Source organism: Nuphar pumila, chromosome 4 (genome assembly GCF_984573655.1).
Source record: "Nuphar pumila chromosome 4, dmNupPumi1.hap1.1, whole genome shotgun sequence".
Lineage (NCBI taxonomy): Eukaryota > Viridiplantae > Streptophyta > Magnoliopsida > Nymphaeales > Nymphaeaceae > Nuphar > Nuphar pumila.
This window is the reverse complement of record NC_143252.1, coordinates 21,158,855-21,182,954: the sequence shown is the minus strand read 5'-3', so window position 1 is coordinate 21,182,954 and position 24,100 is coordinate 21,158,855. Positions and strand designations below refer to the sequence as shown.

Sequence of the window (24,100 nt, the reverse complement as noted above, 5' to 3'; positions counted from 1 at the left end):
TCAGAAAACATGTCAAATTATCCATACAATGCAATCATTCCCGTAAAATCATATGTTATCCATGGATAAGGCTCTGTTCATATGTGAATCTGGTATCAATGGGTTGAAACTGGCAGCATCTTATTCATGTTTTGTTAAGTGAAGCTAATCCAACATATATGATCAAAATAGTCTGGTAGGGATCAACTTTCAAATCACCAGAATTTGGTGTATATGCAGGTTTTTTTTTGTGATTCAAACATAAATGCACCAATTTTTTTATGATTTTTTTTTTGGATTTGTAACCCGAAGAAACCACACCCAGCACGAAGACTTGGTCACGCTGGCTCAACCTGCCATACTTACGATCATCGCGCCAGCAGCGTAAAACTCCGAGGCTAGGACCCCTTCTCCTGGGGCCTATGGTATGCATTGGCTTGCGCAGAGGAGCGACTCCCATGGGAATCGAACCTTGACTGCCCGTTTATCAGCCAAGGCCCCACCCCACTACACCAAGCCCCCTTTGGGCAATTTTTTATGAATTATTTTTTTTTGTTGAAAAAACATGATCCAATAGTTGGTCTTTGACATTCACTGTGCTGAACACATCTATAGGGCCAGATTGAGTCAAAACAACTTAAACATATGAGTTTCCACTCATTGATACTATATGCATATCGCACCAAAGACTTGTCCGTTATCCATAGTTAAATAAGCATCATCAAGATATATGTAAATGCTTTCTAATGCTGGCATCATATGTGTGCACGTGTGGTTGCATGCAAGTGTAGGCAGGTGTATTTTTACACATGTTTGTGTGCAAAAATCCGCAGATTTATTAAAATAGTTATGTATGCAAATGCCTGGTGATCCCTATCAAAGGAGAGATCCAATCCGTCAATTGCGACAAAATGGCCAAGTCATGCTGCTGTTATAAATAGGTCTGTGAGAACTTGCAATTTGCAGACTGAAATAAGCTTGCCCAAGTTGTCCCAGTTCTTATTGTATTGAGCAAGCCCCAGAACAACATAGAGATCGAAGCCACATTAATCAGCTTAAACAATGTGTGCCATATCTATCTGCTATTTGCTGGCACCATCCAGATTAGCAATCAAGTGTAAACAACTTATTAGAACAAAAACATTGAGCAAGAACAAATTTTTGCAATGGGTCATAACAATTTCATATATGGTTCAATTGTTAAAAGCAATACTCATGGGCATTATGGACAAAACTATTTCCAAACAAAGTAATGTTCCAGTACAACCCTGTGCAAACAGTTTGTAGATACGTCACACTTATCTACTAATGAAGAACACAGCGACAAACAGGACATGCACTCCTATAGAATCAAGTAGCTTGCATCTGCAGCACACTCATTTAGTAATAGAGATAAGCATATACAAGACCTCTTGTAGACGACAAGCAGGGAGCTTGCAACTATATTTCAAACTCATTTGACGACAAATGCAGACAAGACAAGTACAGCACAATTAATAGCAAACATATCCATAATACCACTAACAAATATTCAATTGCACAAATTGACCATGGAAGTAATGAAAGCAGAACTGAAGGTTCCGAACAAAAACGTTGTTCCGATTTCTTTGATGAATTATCCTGCATGATAAAAGATAAAAATAATCAGCACAAGTTAACCAGTCATCATCCACGACCAAAAAAAATAATGCATCAAGAGCACAATTACAGCTACTGAGCAATGCTTTTGACTCCAACACACATTATCACAGTGCATCAAACCAATCTTAATAAAGGTAAAAAATGAGAAGGAATCAAGATTAGACACGAACAAATTACTTTTCAGTGTTTGACTACGCTACAATACAAAACAGTGCCCGATGTCAAGGCTTGTCTAAATTCTTCAAAAGGAAGCTTCCTCTCTCATTATGTTCACCTTCTGCAAGGAGGTTACAACTGCATAAACTTAATGGGGTGATAAATTTGACATTAAGCAAACCACTTCATATCATTCCAACAAAACATATATTAGGTACTGATGCTGACTGTTGAACAATATCCACCAGAATAGAGCTGCAGTAGTTGCAACATCCTAAGAATACCTTTCAAATCTGCTGCAATTTTTGGACAACGAACAAAAGGCACCAACGAGGAAGGCTAATGCAAGCTCCTGTTCGGATTTGGAAGGAGATGAGTTCATCAACCCAACCAAATAAAAGTGTGTAAATTAGGTCCCATAGCATGGAAGGAATCATCGATTTGGTATAAATTCAGTCCCTTCAATAAGGCTACCGTTTATATCCCAGATATTTGAAGATGACCTTCGAGGCAAACAATATTGTGCCAACACAGCTAGAATAAAGGAGATGAAATTTTAAGTCCCACTCAAGAAGTCACACAAAAAGCAATATGCTTCTGATGGTCTTGGCAACAGAAGTGGAACCCACTTCTCATCACAGAAGATATGATCAGTGCTTCTACAAAACTCGATCATTTATTTAACAATTAGCAAGCTATATATATATATATATAGAGAGAGAGAGAGAGAGAGAGAATAGGTGCCTACCAAAGTATGAAGCCTACCATGATCGAACAGAGGTTTTCAGGGTGTTTTTCACAAATTTGACATCATAGATGCATTCGTCATGGTCGATTTTCTAGTAAATGACACTTGATCATGTTTTTTGATAAAAATGTGGATTTTTTAGTTTAAATGTTTATGAAAATTGTAGAGCGTAGTTGTTGTTGTTGTTGTTGTATAAAAACTTACCCATGTGTCGGAATTTAACGACCCAAGAGCATTCCTATAAAATCAAGCATCCATAACACACTTGTATGGTCAGATTTGAGAAAAACATGAAAAAAGCCCTTTAGAAGCTCGGTAGGCTGGCGGTATGCACGGATCAGAGTAGGCAGCAATATATATATATATATATATAGATAGATAGATAGATAGATAGATAGAGAGAGAGAGAGAGAGGACCGTCTAACCAAAGGAAGGTCCAAAATCTACAACCGATGACAATCGACGGCATTCCTTCTCTAATGATTGAGTTTTTCATCGATTGGACTTTATATATTGGATTTTTATCATTCATTTAGTGAGCAACATGTTTTGGATTATGAATTTTCAATGTTTAAATGCGTTTTTGAAAACGGTAAAAATCAATGGCCCACAAATTTATATTGTAAAGTTTTAAATGAATTGTGAGCCGTCGATTTTTTACGTTTCAAAAAACATGTCCATATGTCGTAAAGTCTTCATGTAAAACATATTTCTTACTAAATAAATTATAAAGAACAAATATATGAGGTCCGATCGATGAGATGCTCAAGCACTTGAAAAGGGGAGTTGTTCGATCGTCGTTGGTTGTAGATTTTTTACCTTCCTTTGGTTGGACGATTTTATATATATAGTAGGTGGTAGCTGCCTACAACTTTTTTTGCCTACCAGGATTTTGAATGCTTTTTTCATGTTCTCCTTAAATCTGAACGTACATATGTGTTCTACATGCTTGATTTTATAGGAATCGACTCTTGGGTCGTGCAATTTCGACACACAGGTAAGGTTTTATAAGGTTTAAAAATTGACGGACTAAGATTTTCATAAATATTCAAGGCTTTAAAAATCATATTTTTTATCCAAAAAACAATGATCCAAGTGTCATTTCTTAGCAAATTGGCTATGTCGAATACATTTGTAGGGTTAGATTTTTGAAAAACAACCTGAAAATACGCATTCGCTCGTGGTAGGCTGGTGATAGGCAGCTACCACTTTTCATATATATACTATGTCACATAGGTGCGGGTGCGGGTGCGGGTGCAGGTACGGGTGCAGATGCGAAGATGTGGCACTTTAAAAAAACTTGTGTGCGAGGTGTGAAGAGACACTTACAAATAATCAAGTTTCCAAATAACTTGATAAATCAAACATTCACAACATATGCTAGACCAAAATAGCATTCAAATACAAATGCTAAAATAACATTCAAACACTTCATGGCACAACTGAAAAAAGTGCATCAAATGCACTATGAATTTAATATATGTGAGAGGAGAAACCCTCTATAATCAATGTCTTTACAATGGGCAGCATGCCCTTATTTATAGAGGACTGTACATGAAAAGAGCTGTTGGAATAGCCGTTGAGCTACTCCCAATGGCTCTAATTAGAGCTGTTGGGAGGGGCCCAACAGCTCTTAGTCAAACAATCAACATTCTAATTGTTTGACAGACCTTGACAGTGAACAATGATTGTTTGTTGAAAAAGACAAACAGAATAATAAAAAGAAGGAAATAAAAAATACATAAACAAATAAATAAAAAGTATTACAAGAATATATGTATATATATATATATATATTCAAGTATATACATATATATGTTATTTTCTAATAGTCTCCCTCAAACTTATGGTGAAATCACCGAAAGATTGTCAAGTAAAAAGTTGAATCTTGGTGAGCACAGTGCCTTGTCGAAGAAGTCATCAAGTTGATATTTTGATGTCACATAGGGAAGATCAATAGTCTTCTTTAAATATTCTTCACGAACAAAATGACAATCCATCTCTATATGCTTAGTTCTTTCATGAAACGTATGATTTCGAGCAATGTATATCGAACTCTTATTGTCACAGCACAATCTCGTAGGATTCTGAAGATGAATCCCCATAACTGAAATCAGTTGTTTGAGCCACACGGTTTCCATAGTAGTAGTTGCTATTGCTCTATATTCAACTTCTGTAGATGATAATGATACCTTTTGTTGTTTCTTGCACCTTCATGAAATCAAGGGTTCACCTAGAAACACACAAAAACCAGTTGTTGAGCGCCTGTTATTTGGATCCACTCCCCAATCAACATCAGAATATGCAATAAGATCTAAGGAGGATAGAAAGACTCTCTTATTTATAGTGCCTCTGATGTATTTAATAATTCTCACGACTGCACTCATATGAGCTGATGTTGGAGCATGTTGAAATTGACTGGTTATATGTACACCATGAGCTATGTCTGGTCTTATAATACTTAAATACATAAGAGATCCCACGAGCTGTCTGAAGGGAGTTGGGTTTTTCAACGAAACTCCATCATTGGCTCGAATCTTCATTCTGACAATCTCTGGAGTGTCAACAACTTTATCATCTGATAGTTCTAACCTGTCATTAATATCTGAAGCAAACTTTGTTTGTGACAACATGTATCTTCTGTTAGAGTATGAAACTTCTATACCAAGAAAGTATGTTACAAACCCAAGATCTGTCATTTCAAAAGAATTTTTCAAAAATTGTTTTACTTTCTTGATTCCCTCTTTGTCACTACCTGTAATCAACATATCATCAACATATAAAAGTAAAAATATAATACCCGCAGAAGAGTTCTTGATAAACAAAGTTGTATCAGTATAGCATGGTTTAAAACCACATCTTGTAATAACATTGTTAAAAGTATCAAACCAAGCTTTAGGTTCTTGTTTGAGGCCATACAATGCCTTTTTAATTTAAGCACTTTACCTGAAGGAATTATTAATCCAGGTGGTATATCCATATATACTTCTTCATTGAGATTCTCATTTAAAAATGCATTTTTGACATCCATTTGAAATATGCTTCAATTTTTAATAGCTGAAATAGCTACAAGCATTCGAACAATAGTCATCCTGGCAACAGGAGCAAAGGTTTTTTCATAATCTACTCGGTATTCTTGAGAATATCCTTTGGCAACTAGACTGGCTTTATGCCTTTCCAAGGATCCATCACTTTTGGTTTTTACTTTAAAAACCCATCTACAACCTATGGTCTTCCTTCCGATGGGTAAATCCAGAATTTCCCAAGTATTAGCTTCTTTAAGAGCATCTAATTCTATATGCATAGCTTTTATCCATTTGGGTAAATTTTTTACTCCATTGTAACATGAGGGTTCAAAGTAAGAATAAATAGTTATAAGACATGTTCTATGTTTAGGAGAGAATGAGTCATAAGACACAAATTTATTTGGGATCCTTGAGGTTCGTTCAGATCTACGAATAGTGATTTGTTCTGAAGGAATTTCTAATGCTTCATGGTTATTTTGATTTACACCTTCATTGGTTGCATTTTGATTTCTTCTAGTGTATACTATTGGTTCAACTTTTGTTTTATTCTCAATAGGAGGTTCTACATGAATATTTTCATCATTAGACAACAACTTAAACAAGAAAGAGTAGTCATAATTTATATCTTGCAACATGTTTCCTTCAAATCCACTTTCATTTTCAACAAAATTAACATTTCTTGAGACGAGAAGTTTATCATTTTTTATATCGTAACATTTAAATCCTTTTTGTGTTTCAGAATAACTAATGAAGGCACAGGGGATAGCTTTAGAGGATAGTTTATCTCCTTTATCATTTAAAACATAACATTTACAACCAAAGATTCTCAGTCTTTGATAGTCAGTTTGATATTGAAATAATTTTTCAAAAAAAATTTCATTGGACAATGTTTTTGAAGGCATCCTATTTATAAGATATACTGAAGTTAAGCTTCAACCCAAAGATTTTTTGGAACATTTTTAGCAATAAGAAGAGTCCTTGTAGTTTCCATAATGTGTCTATGTTTTCTTTCTGAAATTTTGTTTTGTTGTGGAGTTCTAGGACACGATCTTTGATGTAAGATTCCTTTGTTTTCTAAAAATTGTTTAAACTCATTTGACAAATATTCTCCTCCATAGTCAATTCTGAGAATTTTGAGTTTACTTTCAAATTGATTTTTAATCATGTCATGAAATGTTTTGAAGGTTGCAAATACATCTGATTTAAACTTAAGAAAGTAAATCCAATAATATCTAGTAAAGTCATCGATAAACACAATATATTAGGAGAATCCTCCTTTAGAAGCTACGGGTGCAGGACCCCACACATCCGAATGAACTAATTCAAAAGGCATTGAGGAGTAAAAAGTTCTTTGACCATAAGGCAAGTCTGCCATTTTACCAAGTAAACATTCTTTACATTCAAAATTATCTTTACAAAGATTCTTGATAATAAGTACAAAATTAAATTTTCTTATATTTGGATGCCCAAGTCTATGATGCCAAGTTCGTATATCTTTTGTTTGGCAGTGTTACGAAATGATTCCTTTGGAATACAAAGGAAATCCATATAATAGAGGTATGCTTGCCTAGAACCTTCCCCAATCAATTTCCCGGACTGGCGATCCTGCACCCAACATTTACTTGATGAGAAAATGACATCACATCCATGATCCAAGATTTGAGAAACTGAAAGTAGGTTAAGATGAAATTTTGGTATAAATCTTATTTTTGGAATATAAAATTTGCTATGTTTTGTCAAATCATTTTTAAAAGTTCCAACACCCTCTATTTCCAAGGCAGTTCCATCAGTAGTGGAAACAAAGAATGTATTTGAATTAGATTGATATTCGGATAATATAGACTTATGTGGAGTCATATGAAAAGAAGCTCTTGAATCAAGAAGCCAAGAGCACATACCAGGAGTAGAAGAGGATGCAATGACCGCTCCTGAGGTAGATCCTTTAAGCAATGGTTGCAATGCCTCTGTCAGTTGAGATAATGATTTGGTGAGGTCTTTGAGATTCAGAGTATCCTCATCTTGTTTTGATTGTGTAGCGGCGACATGTTTTTCTTGAGGCCTATATTTGTATTTAGGACATTGAGGCCTAATGTGACAGGGCTCATTACAGTTATAGCAAATTATTTTTTATTCTCCTCTATTCCTACTAAAGTGAGGAGGTTTATACGACTTAATATAATGTCCTGGTTTTGATGCAGTAAGTGCGCAGTCCTCTTCTTGACCATTGCTAGAGATAGCAAGCACACTAACATTTTTACTAATGTTTAGCCTAGTTTCTTCTCCACTAAGCTTAGTGAGAATCTCATGAATAGGAGGTGATGAAGATGATAGCAAGGAGGCCCTTGTTTGTTCAAACTCGGGTCTCAACCCATAAAGGAAAGTGAAAAGTCTATCTTCTTCAACTTGAACTCTTCGCATTTCTATACACTTACCTTCCCAATTGGGTTCAAATTGGGCAAGTTGGGTCCAAATGAAAGATAACCCCATAAAGTAATCTCCTACATTCTTATCTCCTTGTTTGATATTTCTAACCTTTTCTTGAAGATAATACTTGTGAGCCATATCTTTTTCGGTAAACATACCTCTAAGATATTCCCATGCTTCATTTGCCTTTTTTGTAGCATAATAGGTTTGAGGCAATTTTTGTCTCCACTCCAATTAGCATCCATGAAAGAATTTTTGCATTTTTCATTTTCCATTCATCTAATTTTTTGTAGTATTCTTCTATGGCTTTGCTTCTTTCTTCAAGACTAGTCTCAACCTCATTTTCACCTAATGTAATTTTTGGAGTAGGTTAAAGAATAGTACCTCTTACAAATCCCCACAAACCTTGACCCTTAATGAATGTCTCCAAGTGTCCCGCCCAAATGTTATAGTTGCTTCCTTCAAGTTTGAATGACAAAATAAAGTTGGAGTTGCTTGTACTGTGTGGGAAGAATTCACCCATGGTGAATTAAAAGAGAAAAAAAATCACCACCACGAAGGAGAGTAAGCACGCTTTACAAGGCAGCCCACCAATGCACGATTGATCATAAACCTTGCTTTGATACCATGTGAAGAGACACTTACAAATAATCAAGTTTCCAAATAACTTGATGAGTCAAACATTCACAACCTATGCTAGACCAAAATAGCATTCAAACACTTCACGACACAACTGAAAAAAGTGCATCAAATGCACTATGAATTTAATATATGTGATAGGAGAAACCCTCTATAATCAATGTCTTTACAATGGGCAGCATGTCCTTATTTATAGAAGACTATACATGAAAAGAGTTGTTGGAATAACCGTTGAGCTACTCCCAATGGCTCTAATTAGAGCTGTTGGGAGGGGCCCAACAACTCTTAGTCAAACAATCAACATTCTGACTGTTTGACAGACCTTGAAGGTTAACAATAATTGTTTGCTGAAAAAGACAAACAAAATAATAAAAAGGAAATAAAAAATATAGAAACAAATAAATAAAAGTATTACAAGAATATACGTACATATTTTAAATATATAGTTATATACATATATATATGTTATTTTCTAACACAGGGGTGCGGGGAGGATATATATATAAATATATATATATATATATATATGTATAATATATATATATATAATATATATATATATAATATATATATATATATTTATTTTAACAGCTTTAAGTTAACACTGTGTATTTGTATGCATTTAAGTATTTATATATATAATATAGATAAAAATGGACTTGATTAGGGTTAACTGAATCTACTTTTGGATAGAAATGGACCTCAGTGTGGTTGACTTCACCTAACACAAAGGAAGTTGTGTCCAAGTGTCGCACCCGCCTGGGTGCACGACACGGGTGCAGTGCCCTGTCATAAGAGTCCGTGTGACATAGTGTGTGTGTAAATATATATATATATGGGATAGCATTTGCTACCCTCATGGGTAAGGAACCTCTTAGTTAGAACTCATAGGGGGAGGTTGTTTTGACCAAATCTGACCTCATGGATGTGTTTAACATGGTCAAAATAGTAAGGATTAATCATTGGATCATAGTTGATGTAAAAATATGTTTTTTTTTCAGGATTGAAAAATTGATGCATTGTACGCCACTGATTTTTCAAGGCATGTAGGGTTTTCTGCCGTTGGAACTTCTATATATACAGTAAATGGAAGTTACCTATCACTTTTGTAGCCTACCGCCATCCTGCCAGGATTTTGAAGGGTTTTTCTCCTTAAATCTGATCATACATATGTGTTCTACTGTAAGGAAACGACTTTGAATACATTAGGTTCAACAATGAACCAATACACATGCACATGAAGTGCGGATATACCCACTAAAGGGGAAAAACACAAGCACATAATGTGCTAACACATAAACCCACGAAAAGGGGTAAAAATGCATATAAGGCATAAGTTAATATTATTGAAGAGAAGAAGGGTATAACACCCATTACAATGGAGCAAAGGCTCCTACTAAAAGTAAAAAATACAAGGGGGAAAAGCCCCTATTTATAAGCCTTTGAGGAGCCACATAGGGGGCTCCCAAAGGAGTCGTTGGGAGCCCCCAACGGTCACATTTGTGACCGTTGGGGGCTCCCCAATGACTCTTTTGAGGAGCCTCCCTAGGTGGCGCAAACCACAAAAAAGAATAGAAAAGAAAAATAAAAAATAAAAAATAAAAAGAAATTACAATCATATTCCAAATGGAATATGCGTAAAATACATGAAATGACTAAACTACCCCTACGACTAATAATAGAGAAATATATATTATATATATATATAATTGGGTAGATACATATAATATATACCATATATGTATATGTATCAACCTTTATATATATATAATATATATGATTACACTGGTTAAGGAATATATTTTAACACCCCCCCCTCAAACTTTGAGTGAGGAACGAAAAGATTGAAAAATACAAGAGAATGCCATGGAAATAGCAAATGTCTTCCTCCAAAAGTCTTTCTTGGTGAGCACCTTCCATGATCTATCCAAGGTACTCCTTCCTATCTCATCTTCAAGATCCTGTGGAACAAACCAAGAAAAGGTCCAAGTAAAAGATATATTTGTACTTTAATCAAGTGAAATATTCCACACAAGATGAATCAATCAAAAAATCATATCATATGATTCATCAAAAGTAATGGTGCAAAAAAATATTCTATGCATACAGGATTTTGATAGAACAAGATAATTACTTATGTATACAAAATGATTTTAGAAAACCAATTTTCATAATCATATACCATGTTAAAGAGTGCATAATGCATTCATGAGGTCCAACATTGGACAAACCTAACCTCATAATGAGGAATAACAAAAAGGTCCACTAAGGGACACCACAAAAAGCCTATGAAGAGGCATAAGTTGCACATAATTTATTTGAATGAGGGTCTAAAGGCCATAATGAGCATATATAATATCATGAAATGAATCAACACTTAAAAGAGTCATTAATGAACATGCTCCAATCATACTTTAGTCAAGTAATATTACTTGAGCTTACAAGATAGAAAGGCAAGTGTTATTGATTTTAGCAATTCTTTTGAAAGCGATTTCAAGAAGGAAATGCTCAAGAGCATAAACAGAGTGTATAAAACACAAGAGTTCAAAAAGGTATTAAGTCCACTTAAGAGGCAAAATAATGAGTGTTATTTGAGTAGAGAACCTTACACATTTAGGAACATCTCACTCAAATGATTGCAATTACAAAAACGCATTTTGCATATCAAATATAAAAGGTGACCAAAAAATCAATTTGATTTTAAAATATGCATATTAATGATATGATTCACTTGTATCTTTAAAAAACAAAATATGAATGAAATTTCACAAATTTCAACAATAATTCATCCACCACAAGCAACTACCTCATTAGTCCTCCAAAACCCATAAATCAAGTGTATAAGCTACTAGATCAAGAATCATAAATATAATGCCATTAAAGGCCAAAGACACACACAAAAGTATGCAAAGGAACCTCTTGTCTACATGTAATAATTCTTGAAATGAGTGCATCAACAACAAGAACAAGAGAATACACGCCAACATGGACCAAAAGCATCTCTTGTCTATGTAAAAATACACTCAAGACCAAGTATGTTCAGCTACTAGAACAAGAGTATCAAGTCAACCATGGGCAAAAACACAATACATCTCTTGTCTACATAAGATGACACTTGAAATGAGTGAAAGAAGTCAACCATGGGCATACATCTCAGCGACTAGAACAAGAACACAAATGCCAACATGGACTAAAATCACACACCATGGTGTGAATCAACGTGCCTTGTCTACATATAATAACACTCAAGACAAGTGTGTTCAACTACTAGACCAAGAAAATAAAGCCAACAAAGGGCTACCAACACACAAAGGTGTAATAAAATTCTTGTCTACATATGATGACACTTAGATAAGAGTTATAAAAGGAGAAGACTTTTGAGACAATAAAACTTGTAATGACAAACATATAAATAAAACCTTGAATCAATAGAACAATATTCTTTAAAAAGAATACCCATAATAATAACATTTTGGAGAAATATATATGTGAACATAATACGCACACCAAGAACACTTGGAACACTTGTGCACACGAAATCACAAATGTGCAAGTGCACTCATAAGATTCATAAACAATAAAAGGTTGGGCAATAATCCCGAAAACCTTGATTTTAATATACCTTAAAACATTTAAGGTTTCAAACACCATATATCCATCACATTTTATATATAAATAAGAGCATCCATAAGATCAATGGCCAAAAAAGAAAAAACGAGTGACACACTCATAATTAGAGATCATATAACAAATCATTTTAGAGTCCCAAGGTGCCCATAACTCACCTCAACAACCATCTTTAATATGGCAAGTAGACAATCTAAAATGACATAACACAAGGTGCCCATAACTCACCTCAACAACCATCTCTAATATAACAATAAGGCCATAAAAAAGGATTGATGCATCATATAACTTGTGATGGATACAAATAAATGTCATAAAAAGGCAATGAACTCTTAGGGAAATCATTTTCCAAAAATGTGATTTTACAAAGAGGGCTGATTTAAAGGTCCAACATAATTAATCACAACATTATGCCTTATAACAATAATTTTGCATAAACACGAAATTATGTTCAATCATGATTAATTCCTTTTAACAAAAGGTCATTATCAAAAAACTTAATAAACACAACATAAAATATTTAACCAATGTCATGTGTGAGAACGGATTTGGAATAATCCAAGAATCAAATCAAGCCTTTATAAATTGCAATTATATGCATACCAAGATGTAGAATGACAATAATCTTAAATGAGTAAATTTAGGACATGTAACAAGATATTGCAGAAGCACTTATAATGATAAAAGAAACAATCTCACAAGTCCACTAAGGGACAACACAAGCACAAGCCTTAAAAAAGGCAATATAAACAACTCTTATCGAAAAGAGAGAGAGAGAGAGCTCTCAAACATTCATAAAGAGGGTAATATTTAAAAAGTCTCATAAAAACCAATATTGTTATTTGAAAGAAAGCTTATAACAACCATGAAATCTTCTCAAAGAGTATACACTCATAAGAAGATTCACAAGGATCAAAAGGCCTCTTAAAGAGAGATCCAACAAAAAAAAAAACAATCCCCAAATGAGGGTACATACAAAAGGAAGAGGGAAAACTTCATTTAAAGTGGAGAAAATCCCAACAAAAAAGAATAATAGGATTGCGTTATGGCAAAAACAACATATGACTTAATAGATTATAACCAACTCCAAATGTAGTAAGTATGCATAAAACACTAATGAAGACCATAAATTTTATAATAAAATATATTCTTGAAATTGAATTTAAAAAATGTAAAGAGAATAACCATATTTCATGAGATCATTTTTAAAACTTAATTCAACCGGTATTATAAAATGCCTTCTTAATCAAATATTGCTCATATGAAAGAGAACTCATTAGGTACGAAAATCAAAAATAATAAGAATTTTTTCATAGTTAAAATATGTTAATCATTTTTCAAAGACACATGATATTATGAAAAGCCTCAAATAGGACATTTTAGTAGATAAACACATACCAACAATTATGATGAGAGTATGTGAGCAATGTTACATATCTCACAAACATTTTACTTTTAACATAACTTTCTTAAAAGACTTATTTTCCATACAAACGGTATTCTTATAAACAAAATTAGATATAAATTCAAAAATTCCAATGGACCATGTTTTGAGCAATCACATATTTAATTATTTTGAAAAAAAACAAGTTCAAAGGAATGTTAAGAACCCAAAACCAGGGTTACCGGAAGCGCCTACCTAAAAGGGGAAGCGCGCTTCGGAAGCGCGAAACGTCGCGCTTCCGAAGCGTGGGGGAAGCGTCCCCCTTTTTTGGGAAGCGCGCTTCCCTTTAATGGGGGACGCGTTTCCCTTTAATGGGGGACGCACTTCCCTTTAATGGGAAGCGCGCTTCCCATCACGCTTCCCCCTCGCTTCCCCCATGCTTCTCCCTCGCTTCCCCTGTTTTTTTCATTTTTTTGTATTTTTTATTTTTTATTTTTTTTTTTCGCTTCCCCTCGCTTCCGAGATGCTTCCTAGGTCGCTTCTGAGACACTTCCTAGGTCGCTTCCGAGACACTTCCCGAATCGGTCCTAAGTGGTCCCACGCTTCCCCGCTTCCTAAAATTTTGAAAGTGCCTCGCTTCCCGCTCCCGCTTCCCGTATCGCTTCCCGCTCCCGCTTCCTCAACTGGCAACCATGCCCAAAACTCATAATGACAAGGAGAACACATATGCAAAACATATCTAATTCTTCATAATGCACAATACTTAAATGCATACCGAATAATTTTAAGAAACAAAAGAGAGAAATGAGAACTTCACCATTTTTCTTTAAAATTTCTTGAATAGCACGCTTCCCTAGGTGGCGCAAACCACAAAAAAGAATAAGAAAAGAAAAATAAAAAAATAAAAAATAAAAAGAAATTGCAATCATATTCCAAATGGAATATGCGTAAAATACATGAAATGACTAAACTATCCCTACGGCTAATAATAGAGAAATATATTATATATATTATATATATATATAATTGGGTATATACATATATACCGTATATGTATATGTATCAACCTTTGTATATATATATAATGTATATGATTACACTGGTTAATGAATATATTTTAACATCTACATGCTTGATTTTATAGGAATCAACTCTTGTATCATCCGATTCTGATTTGCAGTTAATGTTTTATAAGGTTTAAAAAATGACGGTCTAAAATGTTCATAAATATTTAAGGCTTTAAAAATCATACATGGTGTGTGTGTATATATATATATATATATATATATATATATATATATATATATATATATATATATATATATATATGAGAAGGTGGTTGCTGCTAACCACTTTTCTAGCTAACAATGCTTTTGAAGGGTTTTTCCCATGTTTTCCTTAAATCTAACCATATGGATATGTTCGGCATGGTCGATTTACTAAGAAACGACAATTGGATCATGTTTTTTCGATAAAAAAACATGATTTTTTAAGCCTTGAATATTTAAAAAAATCTTATACCGTCGATTTTTAAAACCTATAAAAACCTACCTGCATATCGGAATCGGATTATCCAAGAGTATATTCCTATAAAATCAAGCACGTAGAACACATTTGTATGGTCAGATTCAAGGAATCCATGAAAAAAACCCTTTGAAGGCCCAGTTAGCTAGAAAAGTGGTTAGAAGCTCTCTCTCTCTCTCTCTCTCTCTCTCTCTCTATATATATATATATATATATATATATATATATATATATATATATATATATATATATATAGGGCGGGTCATGTTCATTCTACTTTTGGTTTGATCAAGTTTAACTGCAAACTGATGGAGTTGACTCAGAATATCTTCATATTATCATGGCATTTTTATAATGTAAAAGCCTATTTTACCCATAATGAATCACAGGAATGTAGGTCGATGGAAACCCCTTTTTCTGGTGTAAAAACCAGTTATATAAAAAAAAACAATTTTAAGATCGGACCCGGGTCGGGTCCAGACCCAACCCGGATCCAACCTGTGCCAGCCCCTCGAAAACCCTTTTCGAGGGGACTGGCAGCCCACGGCAGGGGGCTTCTCCGGCGACACAGGGGGCGGGCCCTATGTGCGCCCCCTCCCTATTAAAAGACGAGAGGGGAGAGGGGAGGGCATACGAGCCTCCCCCGACCCCCCGACTCTCTCTCTCATCTCTCTCCCCTCTGCTCTCTCTTCCCCCGACTCTATCTCTCTTTCTCTTTGTTGACGCCGGCCAACCCCCTTCACGGCGCCACCCTCTCCGGCGAACCCCCCCCTTCACGGCAGCCCAGGTAGCCCCCTCTTTTTTCCCCCTTTTTCCTCCCCCTGATTCGCCAGAAGGCCGGCAGGTGGCCGGCGGCCCCTGCCGAGCCTTCCTCCTCCTTTTCTCGACAGGCAAGGGGCTCCGCCCCCTTGCCTTCCTCTTTTTCAACAAGCAAGGGGGCTCCGCCCCCCTTGCTTTCCTCTTCTTAGCAGGCAGGGGGCGGAGCCCCCTGCCCTTTTAATTTTCTGGCAGGGGCCATGGCCCCTGCCCTTCCCTTTCCACGTAGGGGCCGATGGCCCCTACCCTTCTCCTTAAGAGAGGAGGTAGGAGCCGAAGGCTCCTGCCCCACCCCTCGGAAACCAAGCAGGGGCCATTTGGCCCCTGCCCCTCTTTTAACCGACAGGGGCTAGAGGCCCTTGTCTCTTTTTCTGGCGAGCAAGGGCTCGGCAGGGGCCTTTGGCCCCTGCACTCTCCCCCTATGCATTGCCTTGGCAGGGGCCTTTGGCCCCTGCCCCTTTCTTTTAAGAAGGCTGGCAGGAGCCGAAGGCTTCTGCCCCTCATTTTAAAAACCCAGCAAGGGCCTCGAAGGCCCCTGCCCCTCTTACTATTATCACGGCAGGGGCCGATGGCTCCTGCCCTCCTTTAGATATCCGGTAGGGGCCGATGGCCCCTGCACCCACCTCCTTTAATGGCATGGGTCATTGGACCCTACCCCGTTTTCTTTCGTAACGGTAGGGGCCGATGACCCCTGCATTGAGTTGCGGAGAAACTGAGCTTTCTCCCTACCTATATTCATTTTATACATGCTAAACTACGTACTTTTGCAGTGTTACGCAACGGAGCCCGTTCGCGCCCCGCGAACTAAACCGACGATCACTTACGTTCGTAGACGGCTTCATTCTCGCAATACTCCAAGGTAGGAGAAATTGCACAAGGACTTAAATAATTAAATCAAGCTTAAATAATTGATGATCGAAAGGACTTAATGATATATTTATATACATATACGTATATAAGTACACTTTTAAAATCAAGGACGCGGTTTCGCGATCCTTGTCCTTTGTTTTCGCATTGCCTATTCCAGTTTGCCGTCGCGCTTTGCGCCCAGGCTTTTATTTTCGTATTTACTGCTTACTGTCCTCTAATTCAAGGACGTGGTTTCGCGGTCCTTGTCATTTGCTTACGCATTTCCTGTTTCTGTTGTCGTCGGGCTTTGCGCCCAGGCTTTTGCTTTCGTATTTACTACTTACTGTCTTTTAATTCAAGGACACGGTTTCGCGATCCTTGTCCCTTGCTTTCGCAGTTCCTGTTTGCCGTCGCGCTTCGCGCCCAGGCACTTCCTTTTCGCATTATTGTCTTTTGTTTTTGCCTTGCCATAGACTCAGTGTATTCGGGAGGAATACCTATTCCTCTTTCTACCCAATATGTTTTGGGAAAACCCTTGATCTGGGGCAAGACCAAGTTGTTGGGTGATAGGTTCCTTTGTGAAACCCATTTACCAAAACCAGTGTCGTGACTTACATAGCACCCAGACGCTGCGTCATCGGATGTCAGATTCGAGAAAATCACATGCCATATGTTTGGCAAGTTGTGTGTCATTTCGAAAGATTTGAAATGTTAAAATAGCTTTTAAAAGCATTATATCTTTGTGAAACACACTCCCGAGGCTCCTATTAAGGACCTGTATCCCTTTCCTCGTAAGTGTACTTCTTAAACATGCGAGACATGTTAGTACTACGACGATTGGATGAGAGAGTCTTATGACCTCGATTAATGCTTAGTGCAGGTTGTTGAAAACACATATATGAGTGGGATCGCCTTCATAGGCAAGATGCTCATTTCAGTCTAATGGACCAGAGCATGAAGAATGAGGCAACGGCTAAGAAACCCCGTCGCGCTCAATTCAACCTTGCTTCGTCAAGAGAGAGGACGAAGGGTACCAACTCCGATAGACAGTCCATTTATGGCTTTCAAAAAGGGCAAAAGACCCGTTTTTCCCCAGTCATCGGAGGATAGGGGGAGGGATAGGGGCTACATAAGTTAGCCTAACACTTCTGCAGAAGTTGGATGCATCCCTATCAGGCCTTGGGGACTTACTTTCTCGACCATCGGTCGTCTCCATAGGAATAGGATTCAGTCAGACAACCGAGGTATATTAAAATACTTAACATAATAAACACTCGGCTTGGACTCGACTGTTTCGACTCACGTGCCATGTATGTACCCGCATGGCCGGTTATCAAGTAATAACTAAATTGAGCATGCACACCCTTTTCAGTTTGTTGTACTTAGCTTATTCCTCCAGTCTATCTGCTTAGTTTGCTCGTTACTACCTGCTGCATAAATTATCTATGCGTAATTTAGTTCTTTATGTCTTTGTACTCTCCTGCTAGTTTTTCGCAAAACTAACCCATTTCATGGGTACAGGTGACGATTAGGTGCATCAGGCGATGACGCGACTGCAAGATGATTTAAGGATCCACTGTTTCTGCTCGTAGTTCTTCTCCTGGACATTTTGGTTTTTGATACGGTTTTCCCTTGAGGAAACCCAAATTTTGTACAAACTTGATACTCTCTTTAAATAGAAGAAATGGTTTCCTAAGTATTATTGCAGATCGTCCATGGTAAATCTTTGTTTTCTCGCTAACGTGCCCAAGGTTGTCAAACATGTCCTCTTTCTTTTAAAAGAAATCGTTTCCGCTGATTTTAGAAATAAACTCTGTAAAGAAAAGGAATTTTCCAACTACTTCAAGGAAATTATAAGGTTCAAAATTTTGGGGCATTACATCTGGTGCCCTAAAACTCTCCTCTCATACTCTTCTTCCTGCCTGACCCAATTCTCCTTATTCTCATTTTCTCAACCATTATCAGTACCAAGACTACCAAAAATGCAGTCCTGTATCACATAAGAAGTCTCTTTCTGATTATTAATAAAAACTTTCCATCCCCTTCAAAAAAAACACAACAATATGCATGTGTGTGTCCATATGAGATCACAATTATGATCCACTATGACTAATAAATATTTTATAATAAATGCAAGTTAAAATTTGAAATGCATGTAATCAATACAAGATATTTAATAGTGCAACCAAGCTGAATATTAGAAAGCCATTTTTTACTAAAACTTTCATTTCAAAGAAATAGATAAATGATGTGGATATCAACTTTAGTAGTGCAATAGGTAATAGCTTGGACCTAGAGTGTCTAGGTTGTTAACTTTGCAAGGGTAGAACCTGAAAATGTATACAGGTATTGGGAGTATGGATCACAAAAGGAGAATCCAGTGGCTAAAGTATAGTCTGCTCATGACTCACCAGCCACGGAGAACTGGTTGATAAAGATGAATCTCATGATATCCAGTCCTAAATAGTTTTCTTTTGGAGATTTACATATTTTGAACACGTGTTCTAGTTTACAACCATTTCATTAACAACTTTATTATGAAAAGGTGCTTATTTTGGAGATACCATGTACTTTGAGCTTGTCACTTTTTTCACCCAACAGTTTTATTCATTATTTCGTCTTAAATTTACATGTTAGAGTTAAATTAAGCTTGTGTAACAACAAAAATGTAACTAGTAATCTGGAAGAGATATAATAGTACAGTCTCTGTTCCTGAAGGCTTTTCTGTATTCCAGGTTTTCTAGATCTCTTGTTCATTCTCACATGTCTGCTCATATTCTAATAATTCTAGTAAGCAATTACATTTGCTGCCTCAAAAACTTTCATAAGGATTCAAACGATTAACTTAGTCCTCCTAATGAATAAGTTAAACAGATTTCTCTTCAAAAGGAGTAATATCATAGCAAAGAAGATATATAGCAAAATATGCATCATAGGAACATCAGAAGAGGATTATGAGAATAATTCAAATTATTCTGGTTTAAATTAAATCTGAAATTCAAATTGATCATCTCTATGATTCTGCAAGTGCAGTGTGTTATTAAGTAGACATGGTTAAGTCTTCAACTCAAATTGATCATCTCTAGATAAAAAAAAGAAAGAAACACATAAAGATCATCATTAGATTAATATGAGTATGATTAAGCATCCACAGGTCCACAAATGCAGCGAGGAAAAAGTGAAAGTGGTGATCATAATTTAAGACAACCTGTTTGATTAATGTCATGCCATGAAGTTTCTCATTTTCAGTTATTTCATATTTTTTACTTCCAAGCTGCAAGATAAAGAGTATAAACATATTGAAGCAAAGCGATTCAACATAAAGTTTACTTCCATGCATTTTTCAACACTTATTTGTTTTGCATGTATTACTGAAGAAAGACAGTTTTCCAAACCTGTGTAACAGTCATGGTCTCAGTAGGGTCCAGAGCTACACCTGCAGTGCCAACATGGCAAATCAAATGAAAATAAGAAAGAGAACGCGAGCATAGTGCAGAACTTGGCTTACTAGATGAATTCAGTCCTGAACTGTAGCTGAAAATGCCAGGCTACCCATGAATGTCATGTGCAAACAACATTTAAGATAAGTTTGGTATAGTATTACAATTGACAACATCTTGCTGAAAACACATGCTTAAATCTCATCTAGTCTTACGCATGTTTAACAAAGAAATTGAAAAAGAAAAAAGAAAATTGATGACCTCACCAGGAATATAGGATATTTTCTTCCCAAAATATGCATTTTTAAGGAAAGAATTTCCACCAAATTAGACACATGCTCAGCTAATAAGATCTATCAAATAAAGCATAGAAAACCATTTTCATTGGTTGCAAATAGAAGCATGTTTCGTGGCATACATGAACATGATTTATCACTGGCGGCTTTAAATTTACAGCTGATGAATCATATTTTTTTTGTGTCGGAAATTAGAAAAGATTTGGTGAATCCTAACTTGGTTGATGGCTATGGTTCTGTTCAACTGCTTGGGCACCTCTTTGTGGCTGATCCTTTGTTTTAACATATTCTGCCATATCTTTTGGAATCTCCATTTTGGTGGACTAAAAAGTCATACCTGACCAAAGGGAATGGACTGTTTTCTGCAACCCCAGATCATGATCTGCATTAGTTCCATTTTCGTCTGATTTTTCAATGACTGCGTTATTTACTACCAGCAAGTTATCAACAGACTTCTTGCATCCATGGAGATAATCATGCTCCACCATTAGTGATGCTTCAACGGCACCATATTTGGAAATCTCACTGCTATCTATTGGACCTTTATAATCCCCTCCATCAGAGTTTGTATCTTCAGAATCAAAACCAGTAGCACAAGAAGAATGCTCCAGACCTATGTTTTTTGTATCTTCATTGCTACCATGGTTTGCAACTTTTAGGAAAGGAGTATCCAAATTTGTACACTTAATTTCTCGAGTGAGTCTTCCATAACTCCAAAAAACATTTTTCCATGCAGTTTCTGCAAGCAGAGAAACATGCCTATTGGCATATTCTTGAAGCTCATCGAGGAGGCTCTTGAATGGCTGAAAAGAGAAAAACGACAATGAGACCCTTCTTGACAACAACCACCATGACATAAAGTGATATAAACACATATGGAAAAACTTTAAAATAAAAAGTTTCATGCCACAATCAAATATTATCAATATCAAGATATTAATAATTGAGAATTAGAGTATATTGAGAAGAAAAGCAAGTCCATGTCAATGCAACATGCCTCAGCTTTGCATTCTAGGGCAAGGCAGAAAAATTCAGCAGAAACAAAATGCTTTCCAGCAGATTCTGCCATATGAATATGAGAGATCCAATATTCTGAGGATTCGAGATCATCCATACTGCTTCCATCGCCTGTCTGTGCACTCTGATATCGATTGCACAATATGCTAGGATAGAGTTTAGCAGTTGTGAGCATGTGCTGTCCTTCCATATTTCCTCCTCCTTTTGAAATGTTTTCTTCAACTTGCTCTTCAAATAAGACACTACTGGTTTGGGTAGACTTGGTCTCATCAGATAAAATGCCACCACTGCTTGCGGACACCTGTTCAGTCTTAATGGCTGGTTTAATGCATCCAGGTGACTCCTTCCTCGTGTTTCCTGCTGAGCCATTCTCATGCCTCTCAACCTTCAGCCTAGGCCCAGAAGCTCTCAATGGTGCAGAAATCTTCCTAACCAAAGGTTTTGAGAGTTTTTCTACCACTGCTGCACCTATGACATTGGTGCTTTTGTTCTCCCCAAGAACGTGCCTTTTCCTGTGGAAAAACATAGAATTTCTAATTGAACATTGTTGATGAAAGTCTTCTTCCAAATCTTGCATCCAATAACTAAATTCTCAGAGGAAACATCAAATAATTAAAATCCAACAACTCAGTGAGGTAAAACAGAATTATAAGGAAACAAAACGACATTTCTTAATGAAGAGCTTAAATAAATTTCAAAATATCATCAGGTTTTATTTTTTATTTGACGTTTTACACCATACTATCATCCCCTTTTTCTAACTTGTCCCAGGAATTTGCATTTCCTGCATCATTGAGTTTTTGTTATCATAATTTCTTTTGTTCTAATAAATTTCTCTAAGTAATTAACAAGGTTTTCCTAAGCAATTGAGAGAAAACGAGAGATAGATATTAGAATCTCTCACAAAATGCATGTGTCCTTGTTTTGCTTTCCTCTTATTTTCTTTTTGTTTTTTTCATTGTCGACAGAAGATAATTGAGAAAGTCCTGACATGAGAAATCTATTAAGCGTTAGTAACGGATGATTTTGCCTGTACTTCTTACTTCTCTCTTTTTCTAACGAAATTTGATGTGTTAAACTGAAGAGGAAGTTCGGTTTCTCCGGGTTAAAATTAACTGGTTACTTCGGTTTGATTGGCAGAGATCTCTTGCAAAGCAACTGCATAGGTTTACAAATAATTGCATGGAGATTTGGAAAGATACAAGAAACGTCCGGCTAGACGGTAGTTATAGTTTCCAGTTAGTTTGTTTGAAGAAATCACCAAAGTCTCCACAAAAAATCACCACCTGAGGCATGCGAAAAAGACTCCAGATCAAGGCAATCAAGACAATAATCAATGGAAATAACAAGATCGAACCCGAAGGAACAAAGAAACAAGAGAAGGAAAGCAAGAGCCGGTAGCAGCCATTTGACGATTATCTAGGAAGGTAAAAGCTATACGAAACAAAAAGGAAGAGAGAAAAGTGGGGGGAATAATCAAATTGCCTGTGAGCAGAAGTAGCAACAGATGGATCCTTGATGAGGAACGTCTTCACAGGTGCGTTCTCCTTCTCCTTCTCCTTCCCCTTCCCGATCCCGACGTGGCTCTTCTGCGGAGCTTTGTCTGCGCTCAACCAAAACCAATTTCCACGCGTTTAGTTCATTTTGCACTAATAAAAAGAGACAAAGGAAGCACGAAAGTCAGGAGAATAAATCGATAGGAGAACTTGTTCAGAGATTCAACAATTCGGCACATCCCCGAGATCAAATCAACAAAAAAGAAGGCAAAAAAAATGAAACAGAAGAAAGAAAGAAAGAAGAAAAATGAATCTGCGTGTGGGGTGATTAACTATGAGGAGGAAATGCAATTGGCTGGCGATCCATCCGAGAGAGAGAGAGAGAGAGAGAGAGAGAGAGAGAGAGAGAGAGATTGGGATCTTCATCAAGACTAGTGATTAAAACGACCCGCTTCCTTTTGAACGAGATCAAGGAAAGCGGGAATCGTTACATGTGTGGGCCCACTCCACTCAGCAGGCATCATCAAGTGACATGTGGCATCATCACAGGTGTTCAGTTGATCATGTCTATGGGTCGGGATTGAAGCCCTATTAGATTATTGTCTGAGGTGCCTTGGATGCTGTTCATCCATGAGATGAACGGCAACCCAAACACTACCATTTTTCCTTGTTTTTTAGCCGTGCATTTTTTGAGCTTTACATGCCGTTCATCTACGAGAGGAACGACCCTGAAAATTTTTTGTGAGGCCCATATGAGAGGTAAGCTATCCAACCACAGTGTTTAGGTTGCCGTTCATCACATGGATGATGAACGGCATCCAAGGCACCTCCGACGGTAATCTGTTAGAGGTGCATCTGACCCGATACTGTGGCCCGGCTCCTGTAAAACTTTTACGTGCAAGTAGGTGGATCAGATTCGAATCCAGTCCTGGCTCCATTTATGTTCATTCTAACCCCAAGCACTTCGATCTGATCTTGAATACCCAGGGTCCCACCAAAAGCTTTCTAGGTAGAGGTTGGAAAGGAAAATAGGATTTT

The 24,100-nt window shown here is 36.7% G+C and overlaps 1 protein-coding gene across 2 annotated transcripts; it reads right to left on the bottom strand.

Moving 5' to 3' along the window:
• Positions 1-1,201: 1,201 nt before the first annotated feature.
• LOC149839600 (uncharacterized) lies at positions 1,202-22,286 on the bottom strand. Of its 2 annotated transcripts, none has more exons than XM_090002671.1 (4): positions 21,547-22,286; positions 20,887-21,352; positions 20,209-20,249; positions 1,202-1,599 (listed from the first exon to the last, which is right to left on the bottom strand). In XM_090002671.1, exons 1-4 carry the CDS (start codon positions 22,141-22,143, stop codon positions 1,420-1,422), a joined length of 1,284 nt encoding a protein of 427 aa, XP_089858797.1. In that variant the 5' UTR covers positions 22,144-22,286; the 3' UTR covers positions 1,202-1,419. The 2 variants fall into 2 exon arrangements, with proteins under 2 accessions (XP_089858797.1, XP_089858798.1); XM_090002672.1 differs by lacking the exon at positions 1,202-1,599 and adding an exon at positions 1,833-1,897.
• Between the last annotated feature and the right edge of the window lie 1,814 nt (positions 22,287-24,100).

Coding starts and splice junctions, on each gene's coding strand:
- LOC149839600 (XM_090002671.1), bottom strand. CDS start 22,143: ATGCAAGATTTGGAAGAAGACTTTCATCAACAATGTTCAATTAGAAAT. Junction 21,353..21,546: donor CCCTAGAATGCAAAGCTGAG/GCATGTTGCATT, acceptor TTCTCTTTTCAG/CCATTCAAGAGCCTCCTCGA. Junction 20,250..20,886: donor AGTCCATTCCCTTTGGTCAG/GTATGACTTTTT, acceptor TTGGCACTGCAG/GTGTAGCTCTGGACCCTACT.